Below are 16,941 nucleotides of genomic sequence, written 5' to 3'. Positions count from 1 at the left end.
CCCCTGCTTCTGTGTCCTAGGAGTGTCAGAGCCTGGGCTCTGGACTGAGCCCCCCGAGTTGAGTCCGCCTGTCACTGAGCAGCAACGTGACATACAGGAAAGGGGGCGTGACAGCGGTGAGCACACGACCCCGCCCTTGGAATGAAAATCTAGCTGAGAAAGACAAACGCACGGACACCCGCGAGATCACAGAGCTGTGCTAGAGCCGGGCACCGTGGCCCGGTGAGGTCGCTCCCCTGCGGGGCTTCCTGGAGCAAGCCCATCTCTGGGGAGGGACCCCGGAGAAGAGCACGCAGGGCGGGAGGGCGGAGGTAGCTGGCGGAGGAGTAACGGGGGCAGTACCAGCAGTGGCATGGGAGTCGCAGTGCCGGGCAAGCGGTCAGGCAGTGGGGACAGCGCCCCCACTTGGGAATACAAGCGTTACGGGGGACCCTTGAGCAACGCAGAGGTTAGGTTACCAGCCCCCGGGGAGTTGAACATCCGTGTGTAAGTCTGACTTCCGGGATTTAACTACTCACAGCCTATCGAGCGGAAGCCTCATGGTAACACCGAAGCTGACGCAGACGCGTCTTCATCATAGCGTATCGCAAATGCACACGTCCACGTATTGTATACCTTCCTCTGACAATGAAGTCAGCCATGGAAAACGGTACTCGGAAGATTGTAAGAGAAAATACGCGTAGGGCACCGCACTGTGTTCACCGAAAAGAAGTCTGCGTGTGAATGCACCTGCACCACTGGGGTCGTTAAGCTAGTAGTAAACTAGGAGGAGGAGGACGACGAGTGGGGGCAGGGGTGGCAGAAGCAAAGGCAGGAGAAGCAACGGCAATAGAACTGGCGGCGGCAGTAGAAGTGGGACGAGTATCAGCGGCAGGAGCTGGAATGGTAGGAGGGCTGACAGGAGCAAAAGTGGCGGCAGAGGCAGAAATGGTAGCCGCAGGTGGTAGGAGCAGTGGGGTGGTAGAAGTGCTAGGAGGGTAGGAGCACTACAGGTAGCCGGAGGAGGAGGAGGGGAGGAGGAGGAGCGGAGCAGGAGGGAGAGGGGAGGAGGGGGAGGGGAGCAGGAGGAGGAGGGGAGAAGCTGTAGGAGGAGGGGAGTAGTAGGAGGAGGGGAGCAGGAGGAGGAGGGGAGAAGCTGTAGGAGGAGGGGAGCAGGAGGAGGGGGAGGGGAGTAGGAGGAGGAGGGGAGCAGGAGGAGAGAGCCAGAGGAGGAGGGGAGCAGCAGTAGGAGTGTAGCAGGAGGAGGAGGGGAGCAGGAGGAGGGGAGCAGCAGTAGGAGGGGAGAAGCAGTAGGAGGAAGGGAGCAGGAGGAGGAGCAGGAGGAGGGGAGAAGCAGGAGGAGGGAGAGCAGCAGGAGGAGGGAGAGCAGCAGGAGGAGGGAGAGCAGCAGGAGGAGGGAGAGCAGCAGGAGGAGGGACAGCAGCAGGAGGGACAGCAGCAGGAGGGAGAGCAGCAGGAGGAGGGACAGCAGCAGGAGGAGGGACAGCAGCAGGAGGAGGGAGAGGAGCAGGAGGAGGGACAGCAGCAGGAGGGACAGCAGCAGGAGGAGGGACAGCAGCAGGAGGAGGGACAGCAGCAGGAGGAGGGACAGCAGCAGGAGTGGTCACAGTTGAAGCGGCAGCACCAGACACCACATACGCAGTATGTATCCCGTGCACCCCCATCCGACGATCTTTCATCCGTCCTAACTCACTTAAGCCTTACAACATCCCTAATAAGTACAATATCCCCAGCTTATGAAGAAACCGGATCAGAGAGAAGTTAGCAATATGCCCAAGGGTCGCACCCTAGTGAGGGCAGGGCTGGGATTTGGCGCTCTCACCTCGTCCCCTGGACCCCAAAGGAAGAGGCCTGAAGCCACAGGGGGATGCAGGGCAGCTACTCAGATGGCGGGCGGCTAAGGGCAAGGCTGCTTCAAAGAATAAAATGAGACAAAGTAAGTACGGCGTCCAGCACTCACTTGATACGAGTAGACAAGCTGGCAGGAAGGAAATAACATACCAGGACTTAAAACCCAAACGCGAGGCTCCCCGAGGCCAGGACAGCAGGGGTTAAGGCCGGGTTTTAGGGCAGTGGTCTGGAACTGACTGGGGGGGGGGGCAGGGACTGCAGTCCCTCGGAGATCCTTCGAGATGTATTCCCAGCCCCACCCTGCTGAGAACTGCCCCCCGAGCACGGACATAACACATGCTTCATACCATCGGAGCACGGCCAGTGTCCCCTCCTAACCCAGGGATCCTCCAAGAAGCTGTGTCTTCATCTCTGAAAGTTTTCCTGGAAACAAAGCCGACCTAACCCCGCATATTAATATCTGGCTAGAAACCAACAGATGGCGCAGTGCTGGGCTAGCACCATGGTCAAGCTCAGGCCCAGGATGCCCCCTGCCTTCCACCCGTCCCCGCCTTCAACACCGCTGCTCTAACACCTGCAAACCACAGCTCTACACTTCCTCCTTTCGAGGTCTGTCCGGCTCAGAAGGGCTCGATGCTTCTTAACAAGGGATAGAATCCCACCCTCTTCAAACCCAAGATTGGAGTTACTTTGGCTAACGTTGCAAAACCTCTAGGTGTTCTGAGTGCCGCCTCCTCTCTCCCCTCCTGGGAGTCTCCTGTAAGAACTAACCCAAGAGGCTGTGCGGTCGAAGATGCCCACAGCTGCACTATGTGCAAACTACAGCTGTGGTGCATTCTCCAAAGGGGGGGTTCCGTGGACAATCTCTCTCTCTCTCTCTCTCTCTCCTCTCTCTCTCTCTCTCTCTCACACACACACACACACACACACACACACACACACACACACACGCTGTCCAAGTCAGATGAGCAAGGTGGGTTAAAAAGTTAAAGGGTTTCTTTTCTTGCAGTTTTCAAAGGTTTTACTGGCCAAGAAGCATCGGGACCCTCCAAAGGAGAAAACAGCATGCCCCAACTTTCTCGAACAGGGAACAGGGGCCCAGCAAAACACACATGGAGTTCTTGGGTGGCATCGACACGGACCCTGTGTTTCGACCCAGGCCCCCGGCCCCAGAACATACCCTCATCTACAGCCACGGACCCCCTCTTTCTCACCTCGTATTCCCTTACTGGCTCCCATCAGGTCACGGGACGGCTCTGATCCAGGGTCCAGAGACCTCTCTGGGCCACCCCAGGTCACACACCCTGGCCTCCCTCCTGCCCCTCCCCGGGCCTTGTTCACTCCCCCTGGGAAACCTGGCCTCCCAGCAGCACCCTTCCCCCGCTTTTAGGTCCTAAGCAAGAAGACTGTAAGCTTCTTTATCATGCGAGAGAGGCCACCCAACCTTCAGTAGCAAGAATCCTACTCTCACCCCCTACAGCAGCCTTCACCTTCACTATCTGATCTTCCATGTTTACTTATGCTCTGGAGATCTCCCCTGGAATCAGCCCTACTTCAAACATTCAAAAGCCAGAGCTTGGAATGTCTGATTGAAGCCAGCCTGGGACAGGTTTCGCAGCCCCCACAGCGGAGGGAGTCCTTCCTGGATGCTCACAGTTCCTCACCAGCAAGAAAAGGCTGTTTCTCCCTCCCTTCTGGGCTGCTGTGGAAGCCAGTCCCACAAAGAAAAGATGTGGCGGTGCCAGTGACAGGAGATCCTCTGAAGCCCAAGGTCAAGGCCTGCAGGGGCATGAAAGAATCCTTCTGGCAAACGTGCTTCCTCCCCCTGACTGTCCCGGCTTAAGGCTCCTTTTACAGACACACACAGGAAGGTGCTAGGTTTATTGTTTTCTTTTTTTAATGAAACTAAATCACTGCTTACAAAAACCTTCAAGAGCCCTCATGCCCATCCCTTCACACGTCCCTTGGCTCAGCCTCTCCCCATCTCCCAGGAACTGGAACACTCCATGAACGCCACGAGGGGAGAGGCCCTGGGCTCCGACCCGAGCCTTCAGAGAGTGACAGTTCTACCTCCCATGATCCTTCCTGTCAGGCCTGGAGGTTGCATGGATGAGGGTGGTCCCCGCCGCCGTGACTCTCAGGTCACCACCCGGACCAGAGTGAAATGATGTGAATGTCCCGCCCCAGAGACCCCCCCCCCTCCCCCGCTAGTCTCTCCCCTTCCTCCCCCCACCCCCCCACCCTAATTCTACCCCTCTACTGAGATGAGGCCCAGCTCCCAGATCAGAAGGGCCAGGGCCTACAGGCTGTAGAACTTGAGGCTCCTGTCCATGCCCGTTGAAGCGATGAACTTGGCGTGGTGCCCAAAGGCCACCCCTGTGGTCAGGCCGCTATGCTCTGAGGAGAGAGACGAGAGGCAAAGGTGAGAAGGCTTCTCCCCCTCGGGTCTGAGTGCGGATCCTGATGATCTACTCCCAGTCTGTCCAGCCCTCCCTGGGTCAGTGCTCGCTACTTCCCAGTGGACTCACGCTGCCGAGAGCAGGGCGCTAGTCCAGCCTACATAACATCCATCCCCAGGGCCTTCCTCGGCGCCTGGCACACAGCGACAACTCAGGTTTTTGTTGTGGGGTGAGTGAACAGAGGAACGTCACTCCTCCTTGCCTGAGCTTTTGGGGCAACTGCAATTCTGCGCAGTTCAAGTCCTAGAACTGACTGGGAGCCGGCAGAGGGCGAGACAGACGAAGCAGACATGGTCTTGTTCTTCCACTTCTCACCACCTTATTTTTAAAAATTGGGCTGAGTTTTCAGTTCGGTTTAAAACCTCAGTGCTCAGCTGACTCGCATATATTTATAGTATATATTTAGTCCCAACTCCTTGCTTATATTATAATCGGAACCGTCCGTTGGCTTGTTCTGGCTCAGGGGGTTCCGACTTAGGGAACCTGGGCCCCCGGCACAGGGCAGGGCTGTAGCAAGGGCAGAAGGGGCTGGGTGACGTGCCTTGCCGGATTGGGGTAGCTCAGGAGCATCAGAGCAAATTCCTTGAAGGCTTAGGACAACGCCTGGAGCCCCCACTACAGCTCAGGCTGTGGTTCCGGCCCACTGCTGCACCCCGCTCAACTCCGAAACACCGGAGCCCAACGAAGGGTTCCAGTTAGGCCTGGACCCCTGGAACACACACACCGAGCCGGGCTCAGGAGAACACGGGGGTGGGAGAAGCATCTTGGGTCTTGCCCACAACGTGCTAACGAGGATGAGAATTTCATCAACAAAGACAGCTAACAGCTGCCATTCACTCAGCACCCAAGTGTGCAGCAGGCACTCTGTCACCACGCAAGCCATTTCTGTGTCACCAGCTGGCACCATCTGCAAAGCAGTGCCAACGTGACCAGTTTAAAAAATGAAAAAGCTACGGCTCTCAAAGAGGACGTCATGTACCCAGGGCCACGCAACTATCAGGAGGTTAGTAGCCCTACTATCCGCAGTCTCAGCATTTTATGCTTTTCTTCTCCGACATTTACAATCGCAAGTAAGTAGGGGCGCCTGGGTGGCCTCAGTTGGTTGAAGTGTCCACTCCTGACTTCGGATCAGGTCATGATCTCACAGTGGTGGGATCGAGCCCCGTGTCGGACTCCGTGCTAAGCGTGGAGCCTAAGGATCCCCTCTCCTCACGCTCTGCCCCTCCCCCGCTCGCACCCGCACAAGCGCTCTCTCCTCCAAAATAAATGAACTTCAGAAACAAACTGCAATCAAGTAATTATCTGTGAACTCATCCCACATCTACCCTCCTCAACTGACTGGAAATTCCATTAGTGCAAAGCCTGCATCTTAGTCACTGCTCCAATCCCACAGAAGACAAAGACACAATGCTGAACAATGGCAAATCCAAAACAACCGTGCCAAACACGGTTCTAATTATTTATGCACATGTGTACGTGTGTAAGTACACAGCTATTTCATCTGTTTATACGTTTATGTGCATTAACATGACTTCATACGTATATATCTATATATATATATAAAAACTCAGCTAAACCTCACACACCGCACTGAGTGTGCCCTATTATTGTTCCCCAGAGAGACTAAGTAACTTGTCCAACGACGCACAGCTTGCAGGGGTAGAGCTAGCCTTTAAAGCCCAGCAGTCTGACTCCTGAGTGCAGTTTCTTAGCCACTAAACTCTATCGCCTCAGGAAGGGATTAAAAGCTGCCTAGGCAAACTCAGGCCTACTCCCTGGAAATTCCTAACCTCGTGGTATTTACCCTCTTCCTTCTGGGCCAGGACACTCGGAGACCTCAGGATCCCAGAGTCAGACCCTACCTGTGAAATGAAGGATCTCTGTCCACTGCTTGCAGATGTAGATCTGGACGTCTGTGCCCCCAAGGGCCAGGTAGGTACCACTCTGATCGAAGATCAGTGACTTCACCTGCCAGAACCAGGAGAGACGTCACACGAGAACAGAAATTATGGGACAATTAGGGATACACAGAGCAGTTTAGACTGATTCACTGAAGAATCAACAAGTGAGGAGAGGCAACCGACAGAGCTGGGGAAGGGAGGGGGCGCACCTCAAAATTGTTATCCAGCTGCAGTGTCTTAAAGTTCTTAAGTTTGCGCAGATCCCAGAGCTTGACAGAGGAGTCATCAGCCGCCGTAGCCAGATAATAGCCATTCTCTGAGAAGGCAATGCTGGTGATGGGGCCCGAGTGGCCAGGGAAGTTGGCCACGTTGGTGCGCTCCTGCAGGCGGAGGACGAGTGGTACAACGTCACCCACTGGTCACGACCCAGAGAAAATGGGGAGTTCGCCAGATGCCTACCTCTGAGCCATCCTCCACCATCCTTTAGGGAAGGACAACTAGCAGGAATCGCAGAGGTAGATGGCCCAGCCCAAGACCCCGGGCCACATCCATCACATCACACACAGGCGTGCACATGCGCACGCACACGCACACGCACACACACACACGCACGCACAGCCACCGTGTCTCTGCCCTTCGGACACCCAAGGGCCGGGTGCCACTGGCACTTATCACACCGCATAGTCACAAGCTCACACCCTGGGCCTCAGATGGAGGCTGCCATGTCCCACCTTCAAGTCCCAGATCTTAATCTGCGAGTCCATGGTGCCTGTTCCGAAGATGAGTCCATCAGGGTGGAACTGTGCACAGGTGAGAGCTGTAGAGGAGGGACAGGGAGCTGTGGTCAGAGCCCACGGGAGAGGCCAGCACAGCAAAAGGGGCCTCTCTTCACATTGTTCACCGTGCCCGGTAAAACACCTGGCACCCGGCCGGCACTGGTGGTAAATAAATCTTAAGAACAAAGGAGCAAATGATTAAGTAAAACATATAAATAAATGATAAGCAGCAAAAGAACAGACAGAGCCCAGTGCCTCTATGACAACTTACAGCAGCCAGAGGTCTCATCGGTCACCTTGGTGAGCACACGCCCTGTCTGGATGTCAGAGAAGGCCCAGTACTGAAAAAATAGAGACAGCGAGCCAGTTAACAAAGTGGGTGCCCAACAGGAAGGTGTTCCCTCCTCCCCAGATGTTCAAGCTTGGAGACCAGCAGGGCTCTGCACAGTCTGGGCTGGGACCGCACCTGGTCATCGGAGGAGCTCAGGAGATAGTCCCCAGTGGCATGGAGACTAAGGCCCGTCACTGCGCTCTCATGGGCCCGAACAACCTGCACACAAGAGGCATTCGGGACCGACCAAATCCTGATAGTAGCATCTGGGGAGGCAGAAAACACCAGCTCCTAAAAGGAAAAACAAGAGACAAAATATCAGAGGCAGAAGAGATCGACCCCAACAGTCTTACAAAAGGGGGGTGGGGATGGCCATGAGCCCAACAACTGCTTCTCTTTCAGACCTGTCCTGCCCAGAACCATCCATCCAACTGGTGATGCGTGAGAGCCAATGGTAAACGCCATTTAAAATGGTAACTCAAACAGCACTGGCCTAGAAGAGAAGGCTTCACTGTCTAGTGGTAAGAAGGGTAACTGTAGCAGAGAGCAATCTCCCACGCCCTGTTTCTAGTACCAGAGAGGGAAAGCTGACCGCTGCAACTGAGGAACTGAGTTTTTTTAATTTTAGTTTATTTCACTCTGTTCAAATAGACACATGTAGCTAGCTAATGGCTACTGTCAGGAACAGCGTACTTCTGAACAGCAGAGGGTCTGTGAGGGTCTGCAAGGGCCTATTTTGCTGCATCACAGACTCCAGGATTTCAGGAGCAAGTTAATCCTCAGAAAGATTTGGGGCAGAGAGAGAACTTCTACCGTGTACACGCACCAATTATTTGGGTTAGGACATTAAACACCATAAGGTAAAAACAACTATCATCTTTCATTGACACGATTTCATAAGAGAAACAACTTATCCACACCTGGCCGCAGGAAAGGAGTGCCTCCCATTTTAAAAACATTTAGTTTTAGGAAAAATCCACAGTATTTACCTATTTCTAATTTCCTTAAGGGACAGGGAAGAGGCTAATTGGGAAGCACAGACCCAGCCACAATCCTACAGTCTTAGACCCAAACCGTCCCAGACCTAAAGACTCAAATCCCACAATGTCACTAATCTGGTCTGAAGGCTGCCTGTACCATCTAAGCCAGCAATTCCATCAATTTTAGCCCGCACCATGTTCAACGGTTGATGTCAAGTTCCCCCCGACCCCGCAGGACCATGGGAATGTGGACGCACCTGTCCTTCCCAGATATGTTAAGATTTTGCTCAGCTTTGTTTTCCATAGTCTGTACTATAAACACTACAGGACTTTCTTCCTTTTCCTAACACGCCACGTGCCTATGAGTCTGCTTATTCCAGCTCTCATTTCCTCCCTTTCCCTGGGCTGAAGGCCACTGCTTTAGGGGCTTCTGCACGGAGGACAGGGCGACCCACGGCTGTAAACAAAGGCCTTGAAGGGCCCACTCTGGAGGCTCAGTGCTCCTCCTCGGGCCCACTTCACTTCACAAGGACACGGCACGGCGCTGGGTGACTGGGTCTGCAACCCTAGACCACCGAAACCAGGGCACAGGAATGAGGGACCCAGGGTGACCGGCAGGACCCTTTACCTGGGAAGGGTGGAACACCACACTGGTGACTTTCTTGGTATGGCCTTTGAGGGTGGCCAGGATTTGCTCAGAACTCTTGTCGAAGACGACAACATTTTTATCCGCCCCTCCTGGAAAGGACCCAAACGAGATCCAACAGTGAGTCGTGCCCACCCGCACCCCTCGGCCGAAGACGGTACTTTGGCCCCCAGGCCCATGCAGAGGACAGGAGCGTGCCCCTACCCTGCCGCCCTCCCCGCCTCGGCCCGCGGGGCCAGACCGGCTCTCACCAGTGAGGATCTTGTTGGTGTCGGCAGGGCAGAGGTCCAGGGCGAGGATCCCAGGAATGCTGGCACTGTGCAAGCCCTGAGCGGAGGGCGCGACACCAAACCCAGTCACGGCCGAACCGAGGCCAGACACGAAGCCACTCAACGCCCCCACTTCCGCCCCGGGCCCAGGGGAACAAGAGTGACTTCTGTTCCTTATCCGCTGCGCTTGGCCTTCTGCCTGGAGGCGGCACGTCCCTCGCCGCACTCCTGGGAAAGCCAGCCCCGGGCAAGAAGACAAGCCCTGGGACGCAGCGGCCGGGGCCCCCAGGCAGCTCTACAGCCCCCCGGCCCCCCCCACGCTGGCCCGCCCAGCCCAGCAACAGCTGCAACACCCCGCCTCCCAGTTAGCGGGGACCTGGCCACTCACCACGTGGGATGCCACCTGCCGGTATTTGCTCAGCTCCTCCGGCTTCACCAGCTCCTCAGGCACAGTCTTCCCTCTCTGAGAAAAAGGAAAAGCGCCCCCCACAAAAGCAGCAGTGAGTGCAGGATTCGGCGAGCCCCCTTTCCCGTAAGGCGTCAGCCGCCTCCACCGGCCAGCCCTCTCCTGGCTCTGGAGGACTCACCTTCTTACGCTCCGTGGTCAGCACGGTGGCCTTGTCTTGGAGCTGGGGAAGAGAGGGGAACAGGCGCAACGTGAGACCAAGCACTCTGCCAGGCCAGCGGCACGCCGGACGCTGGTCACATCTAGGCCTTCACAAGTGGCACCCACACCTGCGATCTGCCGAGTCCTGTGCTAAAGGCTCACGTGCGTTACCTCCGCTTACTTTCCCCCCCAACCTGATGAGGAGGTGCAATGACCTTACTTCACACAGGAGGACACTGAGCCTCAGGGGAGTGAGGTCACTTGCCCAAGGCCTCAGAGGGGACAAATGGCTGAGTGAGCACCTGAGCCAGCAGTGCAGGGCTCCCAGACCGAGTTCACACGTGTGCACCAGGAGGTTGCAAGCTGAGCAGGGAAAGCGCTCGGACAAGACACAAACGAGCAGCTCCGACAAAAGGAGAGGCCGTGAGTACGACAGAGGCGCTGGCCCTGGAATCGGGCCCGCTCGGCCTCTTGGGAGCCTGCCTTTGAATCCGAGCCTCAGGTTCTCCATCTGTCCTGTCTCCCTCGAAAACGTGTAACAAAGCGTTCTACGACCTGCAAAGAACCCCGATAACAGTAAGAGCTCCAAGCTGCACTACCAGTAACTACAATCTTGTAAATTCCACGGGCCTAGAAAATAGACACCGTTTACTCTCGGTCCGGAAGGGAAACGGGACATGGAGTCGGTTGAGTCGGCCCAAGGTCCTGGGCTTGTCAGCGGTGACCTCAGAGCACGAACGCAGGCAGTGCGGGCCGAGCCCGCGCTCAGCACCGCTCTGCTGAGGGACCGGACACGGAGCAGTGTTTCTAGTCACATCGCACTCAAGGCGGACAGCGGGGGGGACCGAGGGCTGACCAGCATCCCCACCAAGTGACCTCCAGCAACTCACCTTCTGGATAATCTCGGGGGTCATTCCCACCAGCTCGCCCAAATCCATCGGCTCGCCTGCACCCTGAAGACAAGAGAGGTAGAGGTGAGGAGGGCACAGAACGCCAAAGACTCCTGCAGGAGAGCCGCGTGAGACCCCACACACCAGGGGCTGCTGACGGGCGGGGAGGGGTGGACACTCACCGCGACACTCGGCTGCGAGCTCGGCACGGCCTGGGGCACGATGAGACCGGCCTGGGGTTTCAGGGTAGCCAGAGCTGGGAGAGAAGAACACGTTAGAAACGGGGGATTACAAAGCAGGACCGGCCCAGAGGGGGGAGTGGCGGGGCGGAGGCTGCACCTTCTCGGGCAGCAGTAACTTCCTTGGTGAGACGGGCAATGACACGGCAGGCGGCATCGTGCTGGTAGAGCGCGTGGGACAGCTCCTGGCGGGTCGTCTGCAGCTGCTGGCGCAGAGTGAAGCTGTGCAGCATGACCGCATCCTGGGGGGAGGGACACGCCACCGTGAGGGGTGGGGAGGGTCAGGGAGCACCCAGCAGGAGAGGCCGGGTTAGGAGGACACGGCCGCCTCCTTCCACGGCCGGGACCGTGCGCGCGCTGGCAGCCGCTCCGGAGCTCCTGCCCCATGCCAACACGGGGCGCCGAGAGGAGTGGCAGCCGGCTCTCTCCCACCCCCGTCTCCACTGATTTACTGGCAAATCTCAGTGCCACGCGGCCGCCCCCCACCCCGTGTCGGGGTAATAATGCCACTGCCGACATTTAGGACTGCCCTCATTGTGTCGGGTGCAGTGCAAGACAGTCGCTCAAGACGTATTCATTCCTTCATCTTGCAGAGCACCTACTACGTACCAGGTGCTGCTCCTGGCGCTGCAGATACACCCACAAATGAGACAAGTCCGTGATGTCACGAGGGTGACACTCTAACCTTATTCTAATTCTCCCCGAACCCGGAGAGATCGGCCCAAGTTCTTGTCACGGTCAGGAAACCCAGCACTCACGTCTGAGCGAGGTGCCCAAGGACACGTGGCAAGTGAGCAAGGGAGCTAAACCTGGACCCCGGACCTGTGCGACTTCGACAACCGGCCGCCGCCTCCTCCACGATCGTCCTGCCCCTCCAAACAAAACACGAGGCTCCGTCCTTCCCACCCGAGTCCTAGTGCCGTGGTCCACCCTCCTCAAGTAGGGAGCTGCCGGTTCCCTTCCAGGGACTCACCCACTCATCCTGCAAGGCTTTCAGGATGGCTGGGATGCTGGTGGCAGAGGGAGGCTTGGGCCGGATGGGGTGAGCAACTGCCAAGAGAGGGAGAGCGGATGCGAAGAACCGTAAGGCGGGGACTCTCCCTCTCCCCGTCCCCCCCCCTTCCCCTTCAGCCTGCGTGAACAGAGCACTATCTCCCTCTCTGGGGGCCGGGGCCACCTCCCACCCTGTCAAGCTTGGAGTTACAACAGCCCTGGACGGAGGCCAGCCGCCAGGCACCTTTGATGTCGATGAGCTGCTCCTCGGACAGGGGCTGGTTGTTGATGGGGTCTGTGCCATTCTCCGCAATATACTTCTCAATGAGCCGCCGCTCATAAACATGATTAGAGACAGGGGACACGCATGGGTGCTCGGGCACTTCATTGGAGACTGTGGAGAAAAGGCAGGCAGTGAGCTTGGGGTGGTGAAAGGGACCTCGGGACAAGGGGACGCCTGACAGGCTACTGGCCCCAACAAAACATGTCCCCACACTCAACAGAAAGCAGGACGTGACAACCAGTTTTGTGGCGCCCCCGTATCTGTACGGCTACACGACTAGCTTCTCCATCGCTCTCCTGACAGGCAGTCAACAAATGATTCTGCGCGACTACGATGTGTCACGCACCTACAGAGCAGTCGATAATCCCCACCCATCTCCGTTTGGAACAAAGATGCTTCGGCACCCATTATGCTCTATGACACAGATACAGACGGCCACTCAAATCGCTACCTAGAGCCTCGGTGGATTAATAGACAAAGAAATCACACAGCAACGTGACAAGCGTTATAACAAGAAGAAACATTTACGTGGTGTTTCTCAGGTGCCACGCATGACTGTAAATGCTTTCCATTGATTAACTCATCCTCACAACCCCCAACAGAGGTATCATTTACATGCCGGCCCCAGTAGACGATGCACCCCTTGAGGATAGGGATTATGGCTGGTCTCTGACTTCCAGTACAATGCAGATGCCCAGCAGGCACCCAGTAAACATCTCGTGTAAACATCTAAAGGAAGGATGGTGCTGGGAATGGGGGGGGGGGGGGGAACCTTCCGCAAGATTGAGAGGGGACAACCAACGAGAAAACACTCTGCAAGCTGCAATCTCTTCAATATGAAAGATTCCTTTTTCTAGCCCTCATTTCCCTTCCTCCCTGTTTTTGGATTTATGGAAGGGTTCCGAGAAGAGCAGGGTGGGGAGGAGGGGGGGGGGCGGCTGGAGAGCTGGAAGCAAACAGAGAAGGGGATGATCTCGTAACCTGACGGAACAATGAGAATGCAAAACCGATGCGCGCCGCATTAAAATACCAAAAGGAAAGACTGCGCAAGGCACGAAAAAGACATGGATTCAGGGGGCAGAGAAACTAGCCCCACCGCCCATGCGACACTCTCCTTGAGCCTTGCATCCTCATCTGTAAAACCCGGATCGTCACGTCTGTTCTGGAGAATTCTTGTGAGAATAAAATGAGATCACAGACTTGGAAGCGGGGCGTAGACCAAAAGGCTTTATAAATGTGCGCTGTGTTTGGTGGCCGTGCAGCCTGAGGCTGGGAGCCAGGGGCCTGGATTCCAGCCCCGTCACTGCCTCCAACTCACTGTGTGACCTTCGCAAACTGCAGAATCTGACTACCCGCGCGGGACCTCCGGCGTCAGCCCGTGCAAATGAATGCCCTCTTTCTGCAGATGAGGAAACTGAGGCCCAGAGGCTGCGCCAGATCACAAAGCCAATCGGGAAGGGAGGTCCTGCACAAGCCCGATTCCTACACCACAGCTGTCTCCCTGCACCAAGCTCCCTCCATCCAGGCCTCAGTTCACTGCGTAAACGAGGCGGCTGGCCTCAGTGACGTCTGCGACAATAAACTTGAGGCGTTATGTAAACTGTGAAGCGCTGCGCAAATGCACCCCACGCCGAGGAGGAGGAGGACCCCCGCGCTGACAAGCCGCCGCCCTGCCCCCCGGGAGCCCTGCCGTCGCCTCCGCCCCGACCCCGGCACCGCAGCGGCCCGCAGCTCCTCCCGCTCCGCGCTCCGGCCCCCTGCGACCCGCGATCGGCCGCAGCCGACACTCACTCGAGCAGATCAGGGACATGGCGCCGTCGCTGCGCTCCGAGGCGCCTGGCACCGGGCTCCGGGATTCGCTTCTGCGCCGCCGCGGGCCGCTTCCGGTCCCCCGCTGTTTCCGGGACGCTCCGCGGCTGGCGGGGAGCGGCCCCGCCGAGCGATGCTCGCGTAGAGCTTCACGTGGGGCTGCGGCCGGTCGCGCGCCTCAGCCTCCAGCACCTAACGGAAACTGCCCTTTCCCACAATGCAGCCGGGCAGGAAAGGGCCCGCCAGGGAATACTCGGCCATTTCCGGACAGGCTCGGCTCCTTCCGTAAAGCGCTCCCGGGGGCGGACACGAAGTCGGAACTACATTTCCCACAATGCAGTGGGAATTTAAAGCCAATGCGAAGAACGAGGTTTTGTCGAGACCGGCGCTGCGCTGGTCCGTGGGACCGTCGTCTTACAAACTTCTTAGCGTATGAGAATTTCCTGATGAACTTGTTAAAATGCATATTCCCGGGGTCTGCCCTAGACAGTATGTATTTTCAGGGCGTACTCCACGTGATTCTGAGGCAGGTGTATCTAGGACTGCCCTTTGAAAGACACTGCTAGGTGACCGGGGAAGAAAGCGCAGATACAGAAGGACAGAGAAACTAGCACTGGCCAAGAAATGGTTCTGTTCCTGCCCCTACTACCAATTCGCGCTGTGATCTTGGGCAAGTCATCACCTTTTCTGCCCCTTTCCTGCACGACTTAGCTAGGCTGGAAGAGCTCAGATCTGTCGGTTCTAAGTGGATACCTGTAGGATAAGATTAAGGAATCATGTACAGAACACGTGGTGTGGACTGTAAGGGATCCAGACAAAGCAGGACAGACGGGTGTGATCAGTGAAGTCTTCTTGGCTGAAGAGGTGTGAATGAGCTGGATTTTGACAGGTGGGCAATATTCAGATAGGAGAGAGCAGAGGGCATCCCAAGAGGAGGAAGAGCATGCACATAGGCTTGGAGAGAAGCACGGCTGCAGGTATATAGGGCAGTAAGGCATAGTGGTCAAGAGCATGGACTCTGAAGCCAGCCTGTGGGTGCTCTAATCCCAGCTCACCCAGCTAGCAAACTGTATGACATTCTCTCCTTAATTTCCTCATCTGTAAAATAACAAAGGTTGAACTAACTCACAGGGTTGTTGTGAGGAGTTAATATTAAAAAGTGCTTTGTACTTTGACACAGAAGTATGATACACGCGTTCGTGTTTGTTACCATTATCCCTGAAGCCAAGCAAGATTGTCCAAACCACTATGATCTCTCCCTTGAAGCAGTAAAATAGCATCCTAATTGGTCTTGTTTCCAGCCTAGCCTCCTTCTAATCCACTTTTTATAGAACAGCCAGTGATCCCCTTTCCATGAAAAATCTATTTCTGCTATTCCTCAGGCTTTTCATTCATTCAACAAATATTGATTGGGTGCCTCCGTGCCAGACTCCGCTCTGGTAACTGGAGATACAAATGGTGATGGCCAACAAGGTTTTTGCTGTCTTGGAGCTTACGTTCTTTGGGGGAGGGGGGTGGCATAGACAATCAACTCTAAGAAGAAAATTCCAGAGAGTGGTAAGGGCCAAGAATAACACAAATCAGAGAAAGATGGATGGGAAGTGGTGTGGATGGGAGAGATGGGCTGCATTACGAGGGGTATTCAGGGAGTGCATGTCTGAGGAGGTGACATTTTTGCTGAGACCTAAATGAGGGAGAGTATTCCTGGCAGAGAAAACTGGCCCCCAAGTCCTGTACCATCTAGCCCCTACTGACCTCCACCACCTGATCTTCTCTCCAGCTTCCCTTTCAAGTCCTCAAACTTACTCCCTCTGGCTGGTTTCACTACTTGTGCCTGGCACACCTCCCTCCTCTCTCCTCCCCTCCTATTGCCTCCAAAGGAAACTTCAGTCTCATTTTAAATGGCACTTCCTCTGGAGCCTTTTTCTTGACCCTTGACTCAAGTTTAGTCCCCCACAGTACTCTGTAATTCTCCAAGCTATTCTGGTAGCTATAATCACTTACTTATATCATTGTTTACAAGTATCTGTTTGATATCTGTGTTCTCCACCAGACAGCAAATGCTGTGATATCAGGAACCGTCATTGTTCTGGTCACCGTTGTTCCTCAGAGTCTAACACAGCCCCTGACACACAGCAGGAACTTCATAACTGTCCTTGGTTGAATGACAGGCTGCCCGTCAAGCCAAGCATCCTGCATCTTTGGATGTGGTAGGAAATAAAATGGATCCTTTCAGGCAGGACCATGAACCAGAGGCAGTTACTTGGGGCTGGCAGCTGACCAGCAGCTGAGTTGCAGAGTGATAACTACACTTCCAAAAGATTCCTCTGGAAGACACTTACTGGACGGGTTGGAGGAGGACAGACTGGAGAAAGAGAGAGCCAGTAACGATCCTTACTGAGTGCCTACCGTGTGCCAGGAAAGCACACTACTAGGTCTTAGAGATACCACTGTGAGCAGAGGCAGAGCTGTCCCTATATTGGAGAACTTACGGCTGTAGCTGAAGAATGGAGAAAACAGGGAATCCTTTCAAGCCTTGTGAATTTCAAAGGCTAGAAAGGATATAGGGAAATTGATTTTGGAGTAAATATTACAGATAAGAAATTGATCCCAGATTCCTCCTCACTCCCCCCAATCTCCACCTCCCACAAAGGAGGTAAAGATCCCCTAGGCAGGGAAGGAAGACATAGTTAAAAAAAAAAGAAAGAAAGAAAGAAAGAAAAGAAGGGGGGGGATGTATACATAGTTGTAGGTGGATCCTGGAGAAAGGAACTCTATACACCCTAGGCCATGGCTGTTGCTACTTGGGAATTAAAGGGACATATTGGCCAACAACCCAGAAAAGCTCCATTTCCCAGGTAGATGTAGTGGCAGCCTGTGTGGAAAAATAACAGAAGAGCAGGTAAG

General features: G+C 55.4%; 1 protein-coding gene across 1 annotated transcript; it reads right to left on the bottom strand.

The window, feature by feature from the left end:
• Positions 1–3,726: 3,726 nt before the first annotated feature.
• On the bottom strand, positions 3,727–14,262 carry PRPF19 (pre-mRNA processing factor 19). Its single transcript, XM_019414557.2, has 16 exons — positions 14,017–14,262; positions 12,187–12,336; positions 11,923–11,999; positions 11,050–11,191; positions 10,893–10,966; positions 10,711–10,773; positions 9,801–9,842; positions 9,602–9,676; positions 9,196–9,271; positions 8,927–9,036; positions 7,454–7,609; positions 7,259–7,328; positions 6,943–7,028; positions 6,421–6,591; positions 6,173–6,278; positions 3,727–4,248 (listed from the first exon to the last, which is right to left on the bottom strand). The coding sequence occupies exons 1-16, from the start codon at positions 14,033–14,035 to the stop codon at positions 4,151–4,153; spliced, it is 1,515 nt and encodes a 504-aa protein (XP_019270102.1). The 5' UTR covers positions 14,036–14,262; the 3' UTR covers positions 3,727–4,150.
• Between the last annotated feature and the right edge of the window lie 2,679 nt (positions 14,263–16,941).

Source organism: Panthera pardus, unplaced genomic scaffold (genome assembly GCF_024362965.1).
Source record: "Panthera pardus isolate Hobbes unplaced genomic scaffold, ASM2436296v1 HiC_scaffold_12, whole genome shotgun sequence".
NCBI lineage: Eukaryota > Metazoa > Chordata > Mammalia > Carnivora > Felidae > Panthera > Panthera pardus.
This window is presented reverse-complemented; position numbering and strand designations above follow the sequence as displayed.